The following is a 23,362-nucleotide window of genomic DNA, read 5'->3' on the forward strand; positions in this document are numbered from 1 at the left end:
ACACACAGGAAACCAATGGCAAGTCCGCACATCAGACTGTACACTGGCCAAAACATGGTACTTAAGCCGCAAATGCTGGATGTACCATACAATTATCTTATGTCTATTGGGGCTTCACCCATACACCTGACGTCAGGAAGTTGGGGAGGAGCAAAAAAAGAAAAAAAAAAAAGAAGGATAAGGCAAGTTGAATTTTAACACCCAACCATTTGGTTATCAGGGGAGATAAGCAACTGCTAGAAATGTCGGATGGGGATCTAACCTGTTGAGCACCACAGCAAACGGAAAAAAATAAAATAAACACAACACAACTTAAAAAGAAAAAAAGATACCACATACACGATCATACTTTTCCCAGACAATTATATATTAGATCCAATTTCTAAAAAAGTACTGGTTAGAAATAGAATAAAATAAATAAAATTGTAATAACTAAAAATAAATACCCAAGTTATAAAATATGTAGAAAAAATGAAATTGGCAATTTTTTTATTAAAAAAAAAATATCAATTGTGTAACAGGCTGGTAATCACGCGCATGCTGCCGGTGACATATAAGCGTAATAGAAGCATGTTCTATCTAGTTCCCTATACAACCAAGGCACGTACTATATATACACACCAGTGTGGGCGAGCGGCGCAGAGGAACTTCCCGGGATGTTGTGCAACGCTGGTAATTTCCTATAAAATGGAGCAGTTCAAAAATTAGAGATGTAGAAACTGGCAGTGAATGGTGTCCGAACTCATCTCTGATCAATTCAACTTTCACCCAGACCCCCGGCATTCAGAGCGGCTCGTTCCAGAGCACAGCAAGCCCGGAGCTTAGAGACACAATGGCCCTCGCGTAGCTAAAATGCCCGAGAGAAAATCCGCCTTTCTTTCTCTCTGAAAGACAAGTTGACTCATGAAGTCCGGTGAGCCTTGGGCAGGCTCTCCTTAGATTTGGGAGACTCGCTCTTCGGGATGTCTTAGTACCAAAAATAGTTCTAGTTCAAAAGTAAAGCAAAGCGAATATAATTGGCCGGGTGAAAGCATAAAGATAAGTCTACGGAATGTTCATTAATGGAAAGATCTGTACGCTAACAGTTCGGCAATTTATTTATTTATTTATTTTTTACATTTTTTTCTTTCCACTCATAATTGGTGATTATTTGGCTAAAACTATCGTTTGTTGTTAAAGGCCACCCGAAGAATGATCATTTTGGTTAGCATTGTCTTTTAGGCCTGGGCTACACCGCGACTTTTTGTAGCAATATTGATTGATTTTAACTATTTAGCTACAGATGCGGTCCAAAGCAATACATTAAGTAGTATGCAATTGGGTAGATTGAGGCTTCCACTTAGTCGCAGTCAAAAAGTCGCAGTGTAGCCCAGGCCTAAATCTACTTTAGACTAAGGTGTACGACCATCTTAAAGGGGCTTGTCCGGGAAAAAGATACCTACTTAATTGTAAAGTGCTGCAGAATATGTTGGCACTATATTATAAATAAAATTATTAGATGATCGATATAGTGGGGGCTCAACAAACAGCAACCCCACTGCTCTGCAGATATTTGGAGCCGGAGTCGACAGACGTTCGGTCTATGAAGGTGGAACAGCACAGCTGCGTACACGGTGTAGTAGTTGTTCTGCGGTGCTGTGACTGATAAATGATCCCCCAACCCCCTTCAGGGATGGAAATACCGTATAAAAAAAAAAAATGTGGGGTAACAAACAACAAAAGTTCATATTGTCGAGGAAAAAAAACAGTAGTGGTTGATCACTGCCCCTATATCTGCGACATCTGTTTTGTATAGTATCCTCCACACATGTAACAAGTAAAACTCCAGGCAGGAAGGAAGTCCCCATTCTTCCACCGACAGCGAGAGTTAATGTAAACTCATACGGAGATACACCCTTTCCTCTCCCCCTCCTGACCTCACAGATCAGCCAACACAAACTAGAAAGCAGAGTTTATAGACTCATTGACACCCTCAGACTCTACTGGGAGCCGCAGATAAAGAAAGTCCTGAACTCCACCGCTATAAATAGGCTCCGACCCCATACACCATAAATGGACATTGTTCAATGACAGATTTTCCTCCTTCCTTCCTTCCTCCAGTCTATAGGTTACGACACATTTTGGGTGCTGTTCAGGTGACGTCAAGTCAAGAGCATGTTCTGGAGAGGTTCCCAAATCCTCGCCATCGACAAACTTGTTTACTTCACTCCGAACAAACAGAAGATCTAATATGTAAAAGGACGGCGCAAAAACAAAAACACACAGATCAGTCATGTGGAAAATGCCTAAAAACATGTAAATTATGGATGCGGCTGTGAGGCGCTGTCCCATAGCGACGATCGTTCGTGCAAAACAATTCAGTAAAAACAGTGAATGGGTCAAAGTTTTGGCTTCACTTCAACTTTCTCCAACTATATCAAAAAAGCTTATAGTCAACTGCACTTTTCTATGTAGAAGCATCCGGCAAAAATCACATTTACTAAGTGGTATAGGGGTTTTAAAATGAGGGGCAAGGGGGAACCTAGATTATATATTAGGTGTATAACGGCATAAATCGAAGATATATATATTGAGCCATACAGAAGGTTTAATTGTAAGTGAATGAAGCCAATATGTTCCCACACGTTGTGGGGTTTTTTTCAGTCCGAAATCTGCAGCACAACAGATCTCTGGGGGGAAATCAGCTGCGTCAAATCTGCAGGTTTTGCTGCGTTTTTTGATGCGTTTTTTTCACTGTCCTTTTGTCTCGATTTATGCATGTACATAAAGTTTTGTGAAAAAAAAAAAAGAATCCCATTCTATTTTGCCATCAAAAACGCACCAAAAAACACAAGTGCGTTTTTGCAGCGTTTTTTTTTTTTTCACCACCAACATTACTTCTTATGGGTGAAAAAAACGCATCAAAAACGCTGAAAGAAGTGACATGCTCTATTTTGCAAAAACACAACAAAGGCAGAAAATACGCAACAAACAAAAAGCAACGTGTGTGAACAGAGAATTCTGGTTTCTCAGACTTCGCTGCTACTGCTAAACGCAGCTGAAAATTTGCATAAAAATCTGCTGCAAAATACAACGTGTGAACATAGCCTAAGAAGGAGACGCCGGCATTTTAAGTGCCATTGAAATTAGAATTTTTATATTTTTTTTTTTTTTTTTTTACGTGATTTAAATGCCACTGTTCTCCTGAATTTGGCACTCTTGTTCCTGCGCCCCCCTCCCCCATCCCTGAGAGATGGCTCTCTTTTCCCTGTATGTAAATCTAGTTATTTAAGCCAACTGGGCACAGTCCTCAAGATACCCCATTGAGATGTTGACCAAGCCCACATGGCCAAAATATTAGACCAGGTCTTAGCCCCAGTTTCGGTCTCCCATCAAATCTCCCACAAGACATGATTCAGATGTGCCCCTGTCTGAGCCATAAAGTTAAAAATTAGGCAAACTGAGACCAAGACACGCAAGTCTTTGGCTCCTTTGGGGGCACATCAGAAATAGGGGACCAGATGTGTTCTGATGATGGCCTTAAGGTTCTAGACACACTGGATAAAGTTTATGAAAATGGAGGATTTTAACCATAAGGAATATCGATTCCAGTGAAATTTACAAACGAATAGTCATTTTAGCAGACTGATGACCCACCGCCTCATCTAGAAAGCAGCCAGCCATGGTTGAGACTTGTCTACTACAGGAAATATCATCCAGGAATGATCTTTCTTTGAAAAAAGTTCCTAGAAAGTTTTCATCCTTTGCCGGCATCAGTGGACATGTAGTCATTTTGACTGGCCATACAACAGGCCATACGGGCAAAAAGGTGTACTTCTATCTGAGGTGTGGCCATCTTTAGAAAAGATCTGGTGGGATCAGTCACCTCTGTTACAGGTGAAAAGTCAGGATGCTCATAAGATACAAACTAAGACGTCTTATATAAAAGCACCATCATCAGTAGGGGATTTTCCATAGGCTCTTACTGATATTGGACAGGGGATAAAACAATGAATGAAACTATTCATCTATAGATAACATACACTGCTCAAAAAAATAAAGGGAACACTCAAATAACACATCCTAGATCTGAATGAATGAAATATTCTCATTGAATACCTTGTTCTGTACAAAGTTGAATGTGCTGACAACAAAATCACACAAAAATCATCAATGGAAATCAAATTTATTAACCAATGGAGGCCTGGATTTGGAGTCACCCCCAAAATTAAAGTGGAAAAACACATTACAGGCTGATCCAACTTTGATGTAGTGTCCTTAAAACAAGTCAAAATGAGGCTGAGTATTGTGTGTGACCTCCACGTGCCTGTATGACCTCCCTACAACGCCTGGGCATGCTCCTGATGAGGTTGCGGATGGTCTCCTGTGGGATCTCCTCCCAGACCTGGACTAAAGCATCCTCCAACTCCTGGACAGTCTGTGGTGCAACGTGACGTTGGTGGATGGAGCGAGACATGATGTCCCAGATGTGCTCAATCGGATTCAGGTCTGGGGAACGGGCGGGCAATTGGGGAAATTGATTGTCAATCAGTGTTGCTTCCTAAGTGGACAGTTTGATTTCACATCAGTTTGATTTACTTGGAGTTATATTCTGTTGTTTAAGTGTTACCTTTATTTTTTTGAGCAGTGTATGTAGTAAAAAGCCTCTTCAAAGAGATTCTGTTGGCCCCAAAGTATAAAAAAATAACATTATTTAAAATTATTTACAGATGACAACTATTCTCACATTTAAAAAAAAATAAATAAATTCTCAACTATAAGGCCTTTTAAAACCCATCCAGTCACTATAGGGTCTATGATCCATTAACACAATAGACTCTAAAAAAAAAAGTGGTTTATCCATTACGTGCCGAGAATCAATGCAAGACGCATCGTACAATCTTCATGTGCACCTCAGGGAGTGTAAAACGTATCATCACCATCTCCAGTAATGCATTATATTCAATACAGGGAGGATGATGACTGCGGATACATCGGCTTCAAACAGTATAATGTCTGGAGAACCAGGGGAAAGAACGGAAAGGTCTCAGGACTTATTCAAAAGTCTGTGTTCATTTTGAGACCACAAAATAAAAAAGTCCCGGTTTTCCATCTGTTTGCATTGTGTACGTCAGTTTTAACATTCGGCTGTCACAGAGTTCTTGTATCGGAGGGAAAAAGAAAATCACAATGGATAGGATTATTAGTAAAAATAGTGATTTTGGGAATCTATTATAGAACCTTTTGGCCGACCTGACCTTAACCCCGTAAGATATGCTATTGATCTATGGTGGTCTGACTATGGAAATTACCAGAGATCTTTATAACCAATCTATAGATCAATGACCACCAATACTAGGATGGGACCATATTATATATCTCAGAAGAGGACAGAAGTGGCCGTATATCTACTGACCTAAAGCTCTGTGAAAGTCCCAGCGGTCAGAGCAGAACTGGGCATGCCTAAAGTCTCTGCTGGGAATTCCTCTTTACCTTTAAGGCTATGTTCACACATCATGGTTTTTTCAGCTTTTTTTGCTGCAGATTTTTATGCAAATTTTCAGCTGCCTTTTGCAGTCTAGTCTATGAGAAACCAAAATTTTCTTTTCACACATTGTGGGATTTTTTTCTGTTGAATATTTTGTGCCTTGCAGCCTTTTTTGGAAAATAGAGCAGGTCACTCTTCTTTCAGCGTTTTTTCACCCACAGGAAGTAATGGGTAGTGAAAAGCTGAAAAAAACATGATGTGTGAACATAGCTGTCGGTTTTGCTGCGTTTTTGGTGAAAATAAGCAAGTACAACAGTATGTGAAACATTTATTTTTGTGATTTTACCATCTTGTCTTGGTCACCGAGATGGTGGTTTGTATTAGGAGAGTTTAATTAAATTAGTGATATGTGAGTGTAAACATTGGCTGAGCTGCTTGTAAGATTAAAAAAAATACCTGTGGCCCAGCGAGGTGTGAAATTGAACAATGCCCGTGCAACTGAATGGCAGACCATAGTGTGAAAGTAAATAGTGTCATACACACTGGCAGTGCATTGAGTTTGTTAGTTAATCTGTTCCTGAACAATTGACCTCCCCCACTATTATGCCAAAATCAGAATGAGTTTGTTTTTTTACATGCATAAAAGAGACAAAGCATGAACAAGAGACAATTCTCCAAAAAAAAAAAAAAAAAAGTACCAAAATCTGTGTATTTGACGCAGCTTCTTTCCTGCCAGAGATCAGTTTTACTGCAGATTTGTGACGCCAAAAAAAACAAACAAACCATAATGTGTGAACATAGCCTAACACCACTTGGGGGATCATGTTCCAAAATCTACATAATACTCAAGTCTTTTATAGGGATGAGCTTCATATCTATGGGTTGACCTAATCCGTGCAGCAGGGGGGGGGGTCTTCTCTCTATTACAGTGGGTGGTAGGTGAATACTGGTAATGCTGAGTCAGGGCTCATATCACGGAAGATTAATCCGCCTGGCCCAGTTTTGTTTACCCACTGTAAATATTGGCGAGAGATGAATACACACAGGCTCGCCTGGCAGCACAGTACCGTGAAGATGGCATTCATACGGGGGTCACAAATTCTTACTGCACAATAGTATCCTACAGAAAGCTGGCAGAAGAAAAGAGACCCCTTTCTAAGGCGCAATAAACAGTATTGGAGTTGTATGTGCCCAATCCCCCTATGTACTTCCAATACAAGGCTCCGATGTATACCACTGCACAAGTCACTCATAGGGTCTCATAATAAAAAAATAAAAAATAAAAAACATGCAAACCGTACATTTTATGCTTTTTGCAGTGGCGCAGTGTGAAAATCCTTTTGTTTTGCGCAGAAATGAGCAGCTACCAAAGAACATGTGATTTTTTTTATAGGGGCTACGTGCTTAGTCTATACTGACAGTCCCTTTAGTTGCAGATTTTTAGAGGCCCCGTTTGAAATAAAAAAACATCCACTAGCAGGGTGGTGCCAAAGGAACAGGAAATCAGCCGGTGTGCGCAGCTGTTATCACCGCGCAGCCTGTAAATGAGCTCCCAGAACGGCCTTTCATGGGCCATTTCCTGTTATTTCTAGAGCGCTGCTGCTGCTGTACATCTTACACTATACCACCGAAGCGGGCGGCACCCCCAGAGAGAAGGCGAGTGGAACCCCCACTATTCCTACACACAGTCACGTACTACAATGAGAATCTGTGAAATGCTAGTGTAGATGTAGAAGGTGCCCTAAAAACCATCCCATAAAGTGAAGATGATGCAGAAAGGTCCTGATGGACAAGTGCCCACGTGACAGTGACGCGACTCCAAGTCATTGAGGAGGTACAGATGAGCACTGGTGTTTGGGGTGCTGGACAGCTGCCCTTTACCTTTTTGTGGAGAAGTAAGTTATCTGCCAACGCCACAGGCGTATGAATAGCTAAAGGGGACAACCTGGGGGTGGGAGAGATACCTGAGCCTGAAATGCGCTGTCCACAACCGATTCAAAGCCACCGATTATACTGAATTATTACACCCAATATATACTGGGGTTTTTTCCTGCTTGGGTCACATTCCCTAATATATACTATATACAGTGGGGAAAATAAGTATTCGATATGCTGCCAATTTTGCACGTTTTCCCACCTACAAAGAGTGGAGTGGTCTGTAATTTTTATGGTAGGTACACTTCACCTGTGAGACTAAAAACAAAAACCCAAAAAAACCATTGTATGATTTTGACATAATTAATTAGCATTTTACTAGATAAGCGGCTGCCGGAACAATGAGCAGCTTCTCTCTCCGAGAACACAGGAACAGGCCAAGCCGAACGGTCTCAAGTATGGAGGAGTCGGGGAACACAGCCGCCGGCTGAAAAATAGTCCAGCTGACAGCTATCTAATAAAATGAAAAAAAAAAAAAGTTACATCCTTAAGATATTTTCAAGATTATCCTAAGAGGATGTATTGATTGCCTATCCGGAGGACAGATCATAAAATAGCCATCAGTTCAGTGGAGTTTGGCACCCCCATCAATATGCAAACTGAACCCTACAGTGCCATACACTGTGTACAGGCCGTCCTCATGTACTGCAGCTAAGCTCCCTTCAGTTTACAAGGTGCTGAGCTGCAGTACCCGAGAATCACCATTACAGAGAGTATGGCACTGTGGAGTCCTGGTTCTCTACACTGTTTCCAGCTCTGATGGATGAAAGCAGCGGACTAGGGGAGGTCCCTGCTGTCAGACCACCACCCATCTGAGATGGAAGATCTATAGCAAGAATGAGTACTGGACAGCCCCTTTAAACATATAAGTCATGAGCTTTTCATAGTCTAGTAGGCTAAGGCACACCTATTTGTGGTATAGAGCGATATAGGACACCATCAGGTTCTGGCTGGCAGCCCTAATGGGTGTTCCCGCAGCATAAACATGACATGTATGGCTGTGGCCCTTACTATACCATTTATGATTGGTGACAGCAGGCATGGAAGTCTCCCCAGCGCTGCAGCATAAAGATAGTATTTAGAGATTTCAGTACTTCTCTATATGATCGTTAAAGTGTCTCCCCAAAAAAAAAAAAAAAGCTTTATGCCCCGAGAAGCAGAAAAATCAGACACAAGTAGTGTTTGCCAGTGATAACGTCTGGCTATGAGGAGCATGGCTAATCAAGTCAGAAGAAACGGAAACGCCAGCGGCAGCGCAGAGGGAGACGGGCTGCAATGTAATTATAATACGAGACAGACCCCAAAATCCAGAGCCGTGAGGGGTGGGTGGAGTGGCGCTCTGCATTAGAGCTTTCATCTTGTGCTATCCTGTGGTGTGAAGCCTTTCATTTGTAGGTCAGCTGCAGCAGACATGACCTAGAACGCGGCCAGCTAAATGACAGGGCTCAATACAGCAACACGTGGGCTACTAAGGCTGTGTTCACACACGGCGGTCAGACTGCAGATAACCTGCAGCAGCCGACATCTCACGTATATGCCACATACAGACAGTGACAATCCACAGGACCCACAGACATGAATCTCAAGAAGACGTCTCTGGGAATAGATCTTTCCCTCTTTTCACCATTAACAACACGGTAACAGACACCTTTAAAAAGGGAAGGTATGTAGACGAACATCTAATGTAGCAATGAGAAGGCTCAAATGATAGCCTAATACAGCTAAATCAGTGGCAATGTTCACACGTTGCATTTTTTGCTGCAGGAAAAACCTGCTGTCTTGGTAGTAAAGAAGCTGCTTACAAAAAGCAGATTTTGCTGCATTTTTTCAGGATCCCAAAGTTCATCTTTGCTTCCACTACAAAATCATGAACACAGGTCACCAATGCAAGACATATGTGAAACCATAAAACTATTTTTTGGGGGGAAAAAAAAAGTGCAATGTGATCAAATTAAAAGATTTTTATGTCTGAAAACAATAGTGACTATTCTGAACAAAAATGTTCATGAAAAAAAATACACAATTACAAATGTAACAGTGGGGAGGAGGTGAATTGGTCAGGTGTAGCTTACCTAAGACATTGGCAGAGCATTCAGTTTGGAGGACACCGTTTACTTTCACACCTTGGTCAGCCCTTGAGATGATCAGGTATTGCTCAATTTCACACCTTGTTCGGCCAATGTTTACTTTGCCCACATCACTAATTTAATTAAGCTGTATTAATCCTAACTGCCATTCTCATGTGAGAACACCAAGACATAATGGTTTAAACTTGGGAAATGTGCAGAAATGTCTGTTGCAAATACTAAACGTGTGCACATACCCTTAAAGTTTTTTTGTTTTGTTTTTTTTTTTTTTGAGTATATGATACTGATTACCTATCCTTAGGATAGGTCAATATTTCAATCAGTCGTGGGCCAACACCAAGCACTCCTCAACTGATTAGCTGTTAGCTCCCGTGACACCTACTCTCCTGAGCAGGAGCTGATCTGCTGCACCCAGCAGCAGTCACACGCCATTCAACGTTTACATTCGGCTGCAGCATATTACAGCTGATCAGTGGGGATACCGGGTGACGGACCCCCACTGATCTGAGGATATCATATGCTCAGACAACACCTTTAAGTCACAGTGATAAGCCGGGGAAGCTGCAATGACAAGTGCCTGTCAGAACGATAGCACGATGCCAACACACCTTGGCTGGCACTTACTGATGCCGCGTAATCAGAACACTTACCTACCGATATGGAAGTGAGTAGCACCGGGGGGGAATCCTTGGGGCAGGTTTTCTGACAAAAACAAGCACCAATCAACAATATAACAAGTGGATCTTTATGGGCCAATTCACACTGTAAGGGGAAGAAGGATCATTAGCACAATGTTTCGGTCCCTATACATTTTGCTTATTGCCAGCCAAAGGGACGATGCGGCCCCTTTTAGCTTGTTTTTTGACTGATCGCTGCGACATTTATAGGGGCCAAGGATGGACACGATGCAGCCAATTACTTCAGCCTGCGATGCCGACCATACCAATGATCTGATCTCCGATCAACTTCATCATGGCTGATCCTTATCTTATGTATATAACCAGCTTCAGCTTCGGACATGGATGCCCATGTAGCTGATTGGTAGCCAGACGACAATACAATCCAGCCTTGCATCCCATCCCTGACGGCACAGAACAGCACAATTTACCAAGGTGCAATAACAATAGCCGGTATTGTGCCGGAGCCGAAGAAAACACAGAATACATTCGCTGTTCACCCATTATTCACGGCAGAAGCAAACAGGCTCGGCATTAGGGAAGATGTAAGAGCTGCGGACACTGGGATGTAATATTCATGAGTTATTCCTCTTATGAAACAGCATCAGTGCTGAACAGAAAACCAGCGCGGGGATTTCATGTGAAATGCGTGGAATCTAGACAGACCATTATTGATGGCAGATTAAGGGTGGAGTTGGAAGAACTGGATTCTCTGGTCTGTCTCCTGAGCTAGGAGCAAGACAAGTACAGCAAGAAAAAAGAGAAAACCAGCAAGTCTGACGGGCAGAGGGAACAGCCGCACGGATTCTCGGTTTCTGATGAATCTGTGCAGTTACAGGAGTGCAGACTGATCACTGGGAGAGACGCTGATCAGGACTGTAGGAAAGCTGGATTACCCGGAGATGTGATCCAGCCTTAGCAAAAACAGGTTGGTGACAACCAATATGGCCAACATTTTATAGCTTCCAGAGTTGTCGTCTAGTATTCTTAGCAGCATAACGACAAATGCAACCAGGGATCTAGCGGGATGGGAGCAAAAGGCGATCGCTGCGGGATTGTCCTTTACTTCGACAACTAAATTCTTAAATGCAACAGGGCACCACGTAAAATAAAGACATCAAATAGTCACATCCAGACTGGCGCCAGCAATGTCGGCACTGTATCTGCCAGTGCTTGTGTGACATTATGACGTGCGAGCGCTGCGGCCCAGCCAGCTGCCCTGCTCCGAGGGACGGGCGAGCGCTGCGGCCCAGCCAGCTGCCCTGCTCCGAGGGACGGGCGAGTGCTGCGGCCCAGCCAGCTGCCCTGCTCCGAGGGACGGGCGAGTGCTGCGGCCCAGCCAGCTGCCCTGCTCCGAGGGACGGGCGAGCGCTGCGGCCCATCCAGCTGCCCTGCTTCGAGGGACGTGCGAGTGCTGCAGCCCATCAGCGGCCGCAAACTGTACAGACATTGCTAAAAAGGCACAGATACAGGAGGCAAGTTTGCGGTGCTTTTACTTTTCAAGGGGTTGTCTATGTAGTAGACTCCCACTTTTATACAAACTAGTAATTCTTAGGGAGTTGTGATGACAAACCATTTTTCATCCATTAATGATTTGTATATCCACCACTTTTTACCATTCATACAGCAGATGAATTTAACGCAGGTCATGAAGAAAAAATAATTCTCTTCCACTTTGTAGCTAAAGTAAAACACTGCAGATGGAAAATCTCCAGCATATCAGCCACTGGGAACATACCATTTAAGCAAGATCACCTATAGTGCAGTGCGGTATTGGATTGCAGCTCTGAGGTTCTGAATTCTGACCTGATCAGAGACAACGTCTGCGCTATACAGCCTTAGGCCACGGCCCCACTATCAGTATTTTTTCTCAGGAGTGGGTGATAAATGCAGAATTGGTGACTGGTTTCTATTAGGCTATGTGCCCAACATGCAGAAATGCTGCATATTTTTTCCGCTTCTCCCTGGCAGGAAAAACGCATGCGGTTTTTATATGCATTTTTCCCGCCAGGTAGAGGCGTTTGTCAAGCGTTCTTCACATGCATTTCTGCATGATGGGTTATCGAGCGCTTTTCAAAGTGATTTTAGCATCACTTGGAAAGTGCTTGACAACTTGTTCACACTATATAAATCCATGCAACCGGCATGGATTTATATTAGTGTGACCAAGTTAGTTTTAAAAAAAAAAAGAATGAGAATGGTAAAAAATAAAGATTATACTTACCTTCCGATGTCCTCCCAGTGTTTTCTCTGCTGTGTCCGCTGTCTTGTGCGGCTCGTGGTGGTGTGAAGGACCTGCGGTGACGTCATTGAGTCATGTGACAGGTCACGTGACTCAATGACATCATGGCAGGTTCTTCACAACACCGCGACCCATACAGCAGACCAGACGGAGGGGAGAAAACACAGGTAGGACATCGGAAGGTAAGTATAATGTTTATTTTTTATTTTAAATTCTTTTTTTACAGTTTCTATGGTACCCAGGTCTAGATGAGAGTCTCCTCTTCTCCAGACCCGGGTACCATCCGCACATTGAACCGTGTGATATCCTCTTGCGCAGATGCAGTGATGCAGATGTCACGTGGTCCAATGCAAGTCAATGGCGGCGATTACTCTGCGTGTCCTCAAAATTAATGGACATGCTGCGTATTTTTCCGCAATGATAATCCACAGCGGAAATTTCCGCAGCATGTGCACAGCAAATGCGGATTATCATTGGGGACCATGGGGCACGTATTACCAAGCATTTTTTAAGCTTTTTCGCTGCAGAAATTGCGCGGCAAAAACGCATAGTGGGCACGCAGCCTTATACCTTTTCTCTGATTGTTCCTCACCTGGTTTTGGACCCACTCCTGAGAGAAAAAAAAAAAATACTGACCAAATACTGATAGCGGGGCCGTGGCCTCACAGAACAGGTTGGCGCCATATAAGCTCTGCAAAACACAGTGTGCACGTCACTACAGGATAGACTTGCGCTGTAAACGCGTTTTTCACCCTTTTACAATCCCTACCTCGCAGTAGGAAGCCCACACTTCCGGTGGCACGACACAAAAAAAAAGAAAAAAGTTTGACACAATAAGCTTGCCGGCTCGTTACATGGCAACTATGAAGAAGAAAGAACTAAAAAAAATAAAAAAATAAAAAAAAGCGTGAGGTTTAAGGAAGTAACACTGAGCTACACAAGTGGCCGATGTGGAAATGTTCTGCAGAATTACATGCCACATTACCACAATCAGATTTATTGCAGAAATGTCAGCGGGTGCATGGATTTTTGCAGTGAGTGAACATACGTTAAGAATCCGCAGCAGCCAATGGGCATGTGGACTTGTAGTTCACAACAGCTGGAGTGCCACAGGTTGCCGATCTCTGCCCCAAGGGTTTGCCACTTTCTCACCCTTCTATCTGAAAATACACCTTTTAAGGGAGGGAAAAGGCCAACGATAAGGAACCCTACACCCCTTTCTCCCACCCCCAAAAAAAATAACTAAATAACTGGCAATTAAATATGAGAAAAAAAATTGTTGGAAATTTGATTAAAGTACTTTAAAATGTTCCATACCCATTGATGCGGCTTTTGGACATGGAGTTTTAGCCAGAACATCCCACGCAATACCATAAGAGTATGCTTATGGTGAGGTTTTTCCTTTTAAAAAAAAAATATAGGAAAAATCCAATGTGGTTTTCAAGAGAAATCCATGTGATTTTTGACGCAGTTTTCAGATCTGGAGTGGCTTTTTTGAAGAGTTTGATGTAGATGACATTTTATTTTTTTCAAGCCTTTTGACTTGACTATAAGTTTTGAGCAGATTCTACAAAGAAAGCAAAAAAGTGACAAGTCCCTTCTTTCTAGGCAAGGTTTTCTAAACTTCATAAAAAAATAAAAAAATCCCTGGACAGGAAAAGTATTGTATATTGGTCATTGAAATCAATAGGAAAAGTCTTTGACGCGGATCTGCTTCGAAATCCCCATTAAAATAAATAAACCACGCAACGTTCACCAAAAAGGGAGCGACAGCGCATCATGAAGGGGGCGGCGTGTGTTGCAGATTTTGTCTTTAAGCCTTTTCGAAGAAAAATAAATCTAATCGCCTGAATAAAAATAAATACAGAAAAAAGCTAAAGTTTCAAGTCATCTTTCCATCAAATAAAATACCAAATAAGTCATATTTTCAATCAGGAATTCTGGATTATTGGAAGTTTACTAAAGCACAAATACAAATCTCTTTCCCATGCCTATAATCCTGGTTATTCCCAATTAACCATTTTGGGCGTCAATAACAAGACGAGGAAAATGAGCGTCCAGAAGATCAGCTATTTCCGAGCGTCTATCATGAAATCATTCCGTGCAGATGTTAGTCACGGCTCCAATATGACTTCATGGACCTCCGCCTCCAGATTCTTGACTGTCACAGCACATATTACTTCATCTTCCAGCCGCGTACAAGACACAGCGCACAACCTGAGCAGATCACAAGGTGCCGGACTGAGAAGAAGGAATCAGGGGGTGAAAGGACGCCATTCATTGCCCAGTATAAGCCCTCTAATCTGGCATGGCTGGCACCAGATACAGGGCAAGATTACAGAATTATTTTGACTAAATCAGTTCTGTTTAACCCCTTCCCGACCCGTGTCACACCGTTTGTGACATGGAAAACAGTTCGTTCCCGACCCATGTCACAGCGTCTGTGACATGGAGGGAAAGAGCCCCTGCAGCGCCCGCGAGCGGGGTCGCTCAGGTGTCACAGTTGCTACTGCAACTAGACAACCTGTAGTTGACCCCACAGGGGGTGGATTAACCCCCCCCGTGCCTAAAACCCCTCCGATTGGCAGTTTCACTTTCACTTTTAGTGAAACTGCCAATCGGAATGAATGAAATATTTCACCAATGGAAATTGGTGAAATATTTACTTTCTGGGCATGGCCTGATGCTTATAGCATCAGCCATTGGCTGGGGGGAGTGTCACCCCCCCAGATCTGATTGGGGGCTAGCGTCACATGGACACTAGCTCCAATCAGATGTCGAGCGGTGTATTTACTATGGCTGACCAAACTTTCCAGATCCATCCCTTCCGTGGAGCCAGAGGAGTTTGGTCACGCCGATCCGCTGCTGCCACAGATCATCTGCCCCGCCGCCGATCGTCTGCCACCTCCATCGCCGCCACCGATCCTCTGCACCTGCCGCTGCCACCCTGCACCCGCCGCTGCCTCCGCTGCCGGTAGTATCCCCCCCTTATCAGATTTCCCCACTTCCCCCCCAACCCCCCCTCCACCCCAGTCCCAATTTCTCACCTGTACCCCGACCTCCGCTCCCTCCCTCTCCCACGTCTTCATCCACCGGCTGCTGCTCTCCTTCTGACAGCCGGTGGACTGTGATCACAGGCAGCAGCAGACTCAGTGTAAATCTCCTGTGCCTGTGATCACACCACCATCCCCCAGTCCCAGGGATCACACCATCATCCCCCAGTCCTAGTGATCTCACCCACCATCCCCCAGTCCTAGTGATCTCACCCCCCCCAGTGATCACCAGCCCCCTCCCCCGTCCGAGTGATCACCCCCCCTGCTGCTGCCAGCTACTGCCTGCCGGCCCCTACCCCCCTTGCTGCTGCCGGCTCCTGCCCCCCTTTCTGCCCCTTCTGCCCCAGTGATACCCCCCCTGCTGCTGTTGGCTCTTCCATCTCCTCAGCCCCCCCCTGCGCCCCGTGCGCCCCCTCCTGCGCCCCGTACGCCTGAGCGCGCCCCCTCCTGCGCCCCGTACGCCTGAGCGCGCCCCCTCCTGCGCCCCGTACGCCTGAGCGCGCCCCGTACGCCTGAGCGCGCCCCGTACGCCTGAGCGCGCCCCCTCCTGCGCCCCGTACGCCTGAGCGCGCCCCCTCCTGCGCCCCGTACGCCTGAGCGCGCCCCCTCCTGCGCCCCGTACGCCTGAGCGCGCCCCCTCCTGCGCCCCGTACGCCTCCACACGTGATTTACACCAAGCACTCACACATACACTCACACTAATAATAAAGTTTAGATTTTTTTTTTTTACCCACAGCACACAAAATGTCCCGCCCGTCCCGCCCTAGGGCGTACTCAGCTGAGGAGGCATATTCCTTTATTGCCTCCGAAGCTGATAGTGAGGGAGAGGACCCCACGTTCCTCTATTCCTCTCATTCTTCCTCCTCCAGTGACACCGAGCCGGCACCAAGACGACGTGAGAGGTCAAGGCATCGTACGGAGGCCGTGTAAGAAGACCCACAGCCATCTGTAAGTAACCCTCAACCTGGTGCTAGTCACGCCCAACCTAGCACCAGTGCCCCCGTGTGGACCCCCGTCCCTGAAAATTACGCTCCACGGATTCCTGATTTCCTTCCCCAATCAGGAATCCAGTTCGAGACAGCAAACCTCAGGGAAATAGACTTTTTCAAAGTCTATTTCTCTGAGGCCATTGTCAGTCTCATGGTGGAGCAGACTAACATTTACGCCCAACAATTTTTGTCTGCAAACCCCAATTCAATGTTTTCTACTTGGAGTCCCGTTGACTCAGTAGAAATGTTGAAATATTGGGGACTGGTACTTCACATGGGGATTGTGAAGAAACCAGAAATCCGTCAATACTGGAGTACCGATATTTTATATCAAACTCCAGTGTTCGGAATGGTGATGACCCGCAAAAGATTTGAGGTCATTCACAAATTTTTACATTTCAGGGATAACGCGGACAGCCTTCCCCGTGATGACCCGAATTTTGACAGACTGTTCAAAATTCGTCCGGTCATAGAACACTTCAGCAACAAGTTTGCTGAAGTGTACGTTGCCCAAAGGGAAATTTCTGTGGATGAATCCCTCATCCACTTCAAAGGGAGGCTTCAATTCCGACAATACCTGCCCAGTAAGAGGGCCAGGTACGGAATAAAGCTCTACAAGCTGTGCGAGAGTGCCTCAGGGTACACTCACAGCTTTAGAGTTTACGAAGGAAAGGATTCGAGGATTCAGCCCCCAGAATGTCCACCTGCTCTGAAGGTAAGTGGGAAAATAGTGTGGGATTTGATCCGCCCACTGCTTGATAAAGGTTACCATCTATACGTTGATAACTTTTATACAAGCATTCCCCTATTTCAGTCCCTCTCTGCCAGAGCTACCGCCGCTTGCGGTACTGTGCGCAGAACCAAGAGGGGTCTCCCTTTGACGCTAATTGAGCAGGTTTTCCCAAAGGGTGAGAGCCGAGCTCAATGTAGCGGCAACATGGTTGTGGTGAAGTACAAAGACAAAAGGGACGTCTTTTTCTTGACCACAATCCATGGTCCCGGCACTACGGCCACCAACGTTAGAGGTACCCCAGCACCGGTCCGCAAACCGGACTGTGCCCTGGGGTACAACAAGCACATGGGGGGAGTTGATCTTTCTGATCAAGTCCTCCAGCCCTACAGTGCGATGAGGAAGGCGAAAGTCTGGTATAAAAAACTGGCCGTGCACATCGTTCAAATGGCACTGTATAACGCATACGTGCTGTCACGATGTGCAGGCCAGACCACCAACACCTTCCTCAACTTCCAGGAGGCAGTGATAAAGGCCCTGATATTTAGAAGCGAAGAAGAAGCGGGCCCCAGCACCCCTGGAACTCGAGTCTCCCGTGTGGTACCAGGGCAACATTTTCCTGGTGAGGTCACGGTAACAAAAAGGTGCCGGGTCTTCCATAAAAGGGGGATAAGAAAGGTCACCCGTTTCCAATGTGAAACGTGTCCTGATAAACCTGGACTGTGTTTGAATGAATGTTTCAAAATTCATCACATGTCCCCGGACTAAACACATCCTGACCTTCCCTACAGAACTCACCCACACTAGCATGACATACAAAACATCACGCACACACACAACAACCTCACGTACACTACAACACACACCAACCTATGTCAGGTTGGTGTGTGTGTTGTAGTGTATGTGAGGTTGTTTGTGTGTGTGTGGTGTATACACCACACCACACACCAAACTCACATACACTACATCTAGATAAGTTCCCTGGGGGGTCTAGTTTCCAAAATAGGGTCACTTGTGGGGGAGCTTCAATGTTTACACACAGGGGCTCTCCAAACGCAACATGGTTCCAATTTGTTAGCGGACACCATGTCGTGTTTGGACAGCCCCTGTGTGCCGAAACATTGGAGCTCCCCCACAAGTCACCCCATTTTGGAAACTAGAACCCCCAAGGCACCTATCTAGATGCATAGTGAGCACTTGGAACCCCCAAGTGCTTCACAAATTGATTCGTAAAAATTAAAAAGTATTTTTTTTCCACTTTTTCATTTTTACGAATCAATTTGTGAAGCACCTGGGGGTTCCAAGTGCTCACTATGCATCTAGATAGGTGCCTTGGGGGGTCTAGTTTCCAAAATGGGGTCACTTATGGGGGAGCTCCAATGTTTAGGCACACAGGAGCTCTTTAAACACAACATGGTGTCCGCTAACAATTTGAGCCGAAATTGTTAGCGGACACCATGTTGCGTTTGGAGAGGCCCTGTGTGCCAAAACATTGGAGCTCCCCCACAAGTGACCCCCATTTTGGAAACTAGACCCCCCAAGGCACCTATCTAGATGCATAGTGAGCACTTGGAACCCCCAGGTGCTTCACAAATTAATCCGTAAAAATTTTTTTTTTTTTTTTTTTTTTTAGCCTATTTTTTTTAATTTTCACATAGGTAACAGGATAAAATGCATCCTAAAATTTGTTGGGCAATTTCTCCTGAGTACACCGATACCTCATCTGTGGTCATAAACCACTGTTTGGGCGCATGGCAGGGCTCAGAAGGGAAGGAGCGCAATTTGACTTTTGGAGCTAATTTTCCAATCAAAAAGTGAAATGGCGCTCCTTCCCTTCTGAGCCCTGTCGTGTGCCCAAACAGTGGTTTATGACCACATATGAGGTATTGGTTTACTCAGGAGAAAATGGCCAACAAATTTTAGGATGCATTTTACCCTGTTACCCATGTGAAAATTAAAAAATTTAGGCTAGAAAAAAAATTTTGTTAGAAAAATTAAAATGTTCATTTTTTTCTTCCATGTTGCTTTAGTTCCTGTGATGCACCTGAAGGGTTAATAATCTTCATGAATGTAGTTTTGAGTAGCTTGAGGGGTGCAGTTTTTGGAATGGTGTCACTTTTGGGTGTTTTCTGTCATGTACACCCCTCAAAGGGACTTCAAATGTGATGTGGTCACTAAAAAAAATGGCTTTGCAAATTTTGCTGGAAAAAAGAAAATTTGCTGATGAACTTTGAACCCTTCTAACGTCCTACAAAAATTTTTTTTTTTTTCCAAAATTGTGCTGATGTAAAGTAGACATGTGGGAAATGTTATTTATTAACTATTTTGTGTCACATCACTCTCTAGTTTAGCAGAATAAAAATTCAAAATTTGAAAATTGCAAAATTTTCAAAATTTTTCCCATATTTTTGATTTTTTCACAAATAAACGCAAATATTATCGACCTAAATTTAATACTAACATGAAGCCCAATATGTCACGAAAAAACAATATCAGAATCGCTAGGATCCGTTGAAGTGTTCCAGAGTTTTTACTTCGTAAAGGGACACTGGTCAGAATTGACAAAAATGCCAAGGCCTTTAGGGTCAAAATAGGCTGGGTCCTGAAGGGGTTAAGAAGGTGACCCAAAATGTTTTCTTGAGAAACTAAAGGAGGTCTCTTAATTAGACTATAATGAGTTAAAAAGGGGGTCCGGACCCTCATCTCAGAGTTGGGGGCATTACAAAATGTCTCTTTCAATGGCAGATCTTACATACACAATTAATTGATTTGACTGAGTGCAGTGTAATACCTAATTTACCCTGTGGAGGAGCTGTAGAAAAACAAACCCCTTACTTCGAGGTATCCGCAAAGCTGATCACTGTGGATCCTAATAGGACAACGCTTTTTGTTCAGCTAATTCTTGAGCAACTGTTCTAACAAGCGAGGATTTGCCCAAGGGAGGAGAACCCCTCTAAAATAATCAATAGGAATGTCTGACAAATCCCATCTTTTTGATTAGGACAGGGCGACAATCTGATGTGTTTGTGGGCCTCCGGAGTCTCCCCCGACAGAGAAAGAACAGCCATTGGCATTTCAATACCTGATCTTTTAGCTTTTAGGAGAGAAGTAATTGATGAAAAAGTCTGGTAGTTGCTTTCTCCCCTCTCCCCATTGTAAACACGAGTGCTCGACTGAGCTAAGCACTCTTGTGCATGGAGGGTGGGGTGAGAAAGTGGTCTGCCAAATGGAAATTCAGCTGACAGCTCTCATGTATGGCAGCTTTAGATGGTGGCTTAAGTGCTGACATTTCCTTGCAATGAAACTCGAAGTGCACTGGGGGAGGGGTGTCAGTGAGTGGATAGCCACACCCCCACAGCACTTTTAGCCTCATTTGCTTACGGCTTTTACACTAGATTTCTTAGGACCGGCACATCAGACGTCTACAAAATCTATCATTTTTATAGAAGAGGAGGTAGTTGACAAGCGCCTACATAGCTATAGGTAGCTATAGATTGTAAGCTCTTACGAGCAGGGTCGGCATTATTTTTGCTTTAATTATTGTATTATATTTAACTTTGTTACTTATGAGTGTTGTATATGAACCGCTGAATTGTAAAGCGCTGCAGAATATGTTGGCGCTATATAAATATTATTATTCCACTACTTCCACATGTCCCTTTAAATATCAGTAGTTAGTGTGAATATTGTGTGTCAAGCACTGGGTCAAAAAGTTGCAAACTTCAGCAAGCAGAGAAAAACGTAACAAGCTGATAGTGCTGCGGATTTACAGCAGAATTCACCACGGATTTATAAAGATGGGGGTGAAATCTGCAACAGAAATGGGCAAACCGAGATTTAAAGATCCTCCCTGCGGTGCGGAAATATACCACACAGCGAGCGGATGAAATCTCATCCAAGTGATGGTCCAGGAATCCACTGTGAATCTTCAGTGCGCAAATCCACAAGGAAATTTTGCAGCATTTCTGTCCAGTGTGGAAACGGAGCAGGGTCCCTACACTTCAGACTGTGCCCTGATGTGCCATTGGCAGAGAGTGGGCACAGGAGGTCGGCCGGAGGCTCGTGAACATGGATGAAGCATCCTCCCCCCATCTAGGGTCAGAATTAGAGTTTTGCATTCCAGTGCAGGGACCCCGAGGGAGTTTCTGGATTCCTCCAGAACAGGAAGCAGTCAGATCTCAGTTTATGTAGGACACGACAGTCTCATCAGCTGTCACTTCCGCAATACCAGTGTCACATTTCCCAGCACCACATGTGTACACAAGAGAGGGATCAGGATTACACCACAGCGTGGGAGTCGTCACCCCGTAACTCATCATACTGACAGCTACATGGCCTCCTCCTTACCAGGCTGGACCTCATGCCCAACGTGGCACATGTACCAATGCTTCATCCTCCATATGGAAGCACCACACTAAACAAGGCAGTGCCAATCAGCAGTCATGATAAGGCCACCACTGGCCAGCAGGACTATCGACTATCATGCTTACAGTGACTGAGCGGCACAGGTGGGCACTGGGTATAGAATGAACATTCCAAAAATAAACATCCTGTCCTTGATCTACAGAACAGTGTATCTAAATCTAAGGCTCAATTTTTTAGCAATAACTACTACTCCCAGCATGTCCTGGCAATACAACATAGGTTGGTACTGGGTACAGAATGGGTATATGGTAGATAAAGAGCCTTTCATCTAGATCAATCTCAGCCAACCTATGACTCAAGCTTTAGTGAAACGACAATGGGCACTGAGTAAATAAAACATCCTTTCCTTATCTCTAAGGAAGCATTGCCCAATCTATGGTTCCCCATTTTTAGAAGAACTACAACTCCCAGAAAGCCAAATCCCAGCAGCAGAGGTCAGTGTATGGCACAGAATGGGCACTGAGCAAATAAACAGCCTTTCTTTATCTCTAGGCAAGTGTTGCCCAATCTAAGAACTACAACTCCCAGAATGCCCTATCCCAGTGGCAGAAAATGGGCACAGAGTTAAAGATCCCTTCCTTATCATATGCCAGTGTTGCCCAATCTAAGATGCCCCACCTTTCAGCAGAACTACAACCCCCAGCATGCCCTGAACCCTCAGTGTATGTCTAGGTTGGCACTGGGTATAGAATAGGAGTTGGATAAATGGTGGACACCAGTGTTCGTCAATGAAGGCTATCAAGTTTTAGCGGAACTACAACCCCCAGAATGGCATGGCCGCCTGTCAAGGCATGCTGGGAGCTGTAGTACCCCCAGATCGTGCTGTAGGCTGGTACACAGCCGGATATGATTAGCAGCCATGGCCAGGCTGCTGCTGGGTGATCTGACTCAGACAATAGGCACACCCTGTGGGCAGAGCAGGGCACCGCCGCCTCCCTGCCGAGCTGCCGCCGGCCTGCACAGAGGAGGCGGGAGGAGACAACAGCCACACGGCCACCACCGTCCGCTGCACTTCCTGTAGCCATCACCCCCGGCTGGCCGGCAGCAGTGACATCAATCACGCAGCTGTCACCTGGATGTAGTTGCTCTCGCAGTAATCCGCCACTCGGGTGAGGTTCTGGTAGCTCTCGATCAGCGCCCGCTTTCCGGCAGGGATCTCCTCCTCTAACAACATCTGCAGCTCCGCCATCGTACAGCCCTGTGCATCTCTTCCTCGTACAGCCGAGGACAGACAGCTGAGCCCAGACCCGCCCGCCTGCTATTCTGGGATTCCGAGCCTCGCTTTCACCTAAGCCCCGCCTTCCTACACAAATCACACGCCCTGACGGCTTCCGTACTCCGCGCAAAGAATCACGGGACTTGTAGTTTGTTCTTTTTCTCCACCCTTTACCACTTTCGTTGCCCATAGCAACTCTTTATTTTTCACAGTCTCTTTAGAAAATTGCACCAACCTCACACAATAAATATTGTTTGCTGTGTTGACCTGCTTCACTTTTTTTGCCTCCACTACAGACAATTTTCTTTTTGTGCATTTGCGCTTCTCTTTTTTATTTTTCCATTGACGCAGCAGTAGTGGTTTTCCAGTGTAATCTCTACATAGTTTTTTTCTTTTGTTTTTACGCCATTCATTATATGATAAAATAAAATGACCCGATGATGAGATTCTCCGGGTCGTTACGGTTACGGCAATACCAAGTTTGTACATTGTTTTAATTTAGTAAAAAAAAAATCAGAAGTTGTTAAAAAAATACCATCAT

At 44.7% G+C, this 23,362-nt stretch overlaps 1 protein-coding gene across 10 annotated transcripts in view; it reads right to left on the minus strand.

Moving 5' to 3' along the window:
- The window catches only part of ABI1 (abl interactor 1), a 72,557-nt gene extending 49,638 nt beyond the window's left edge, over positions 1-22,919 (minus strand). For 9 of the 10 annotated variants that reach the window (XM_073677551.1, XM_073677548.1, XM_073677546.1 and 6 more), the window contains exon 1: positions 22,678-22,919. In XM_073677551.1, the coding sequence (XP_073533652.1) occupies positions 22,678-22,794 (117 nt within the window). In that variant the 5' untranslated portion in view covers positions 22,795-22,919. The remainder of the gene's footprint in view (positions 1-22,677) is intronic. The other variant, XM_073677554.1, reaches the window with a different exon arrangement.
- Between the last annotated feature and the right edge of the window lie 443 nt (positions 22,920-23,362).

Source organism: Phyllobates terribilis, unplaced genomic scaffold (genome assembly GCF_046119375.1).
Source record: "Phyllobates terribilis strain yellow unplaced genomic scaffold, ASM4611937v1 Scaffold_4__5_contigs__length_816908805, whole genome shotgun sequence".
Lineage (NCBI taxonomy): Eukaryota > Metazoa > Chordata > Amphibia > Anura > Dendrobatidae > Phyllobates > Phyllobates terribilis.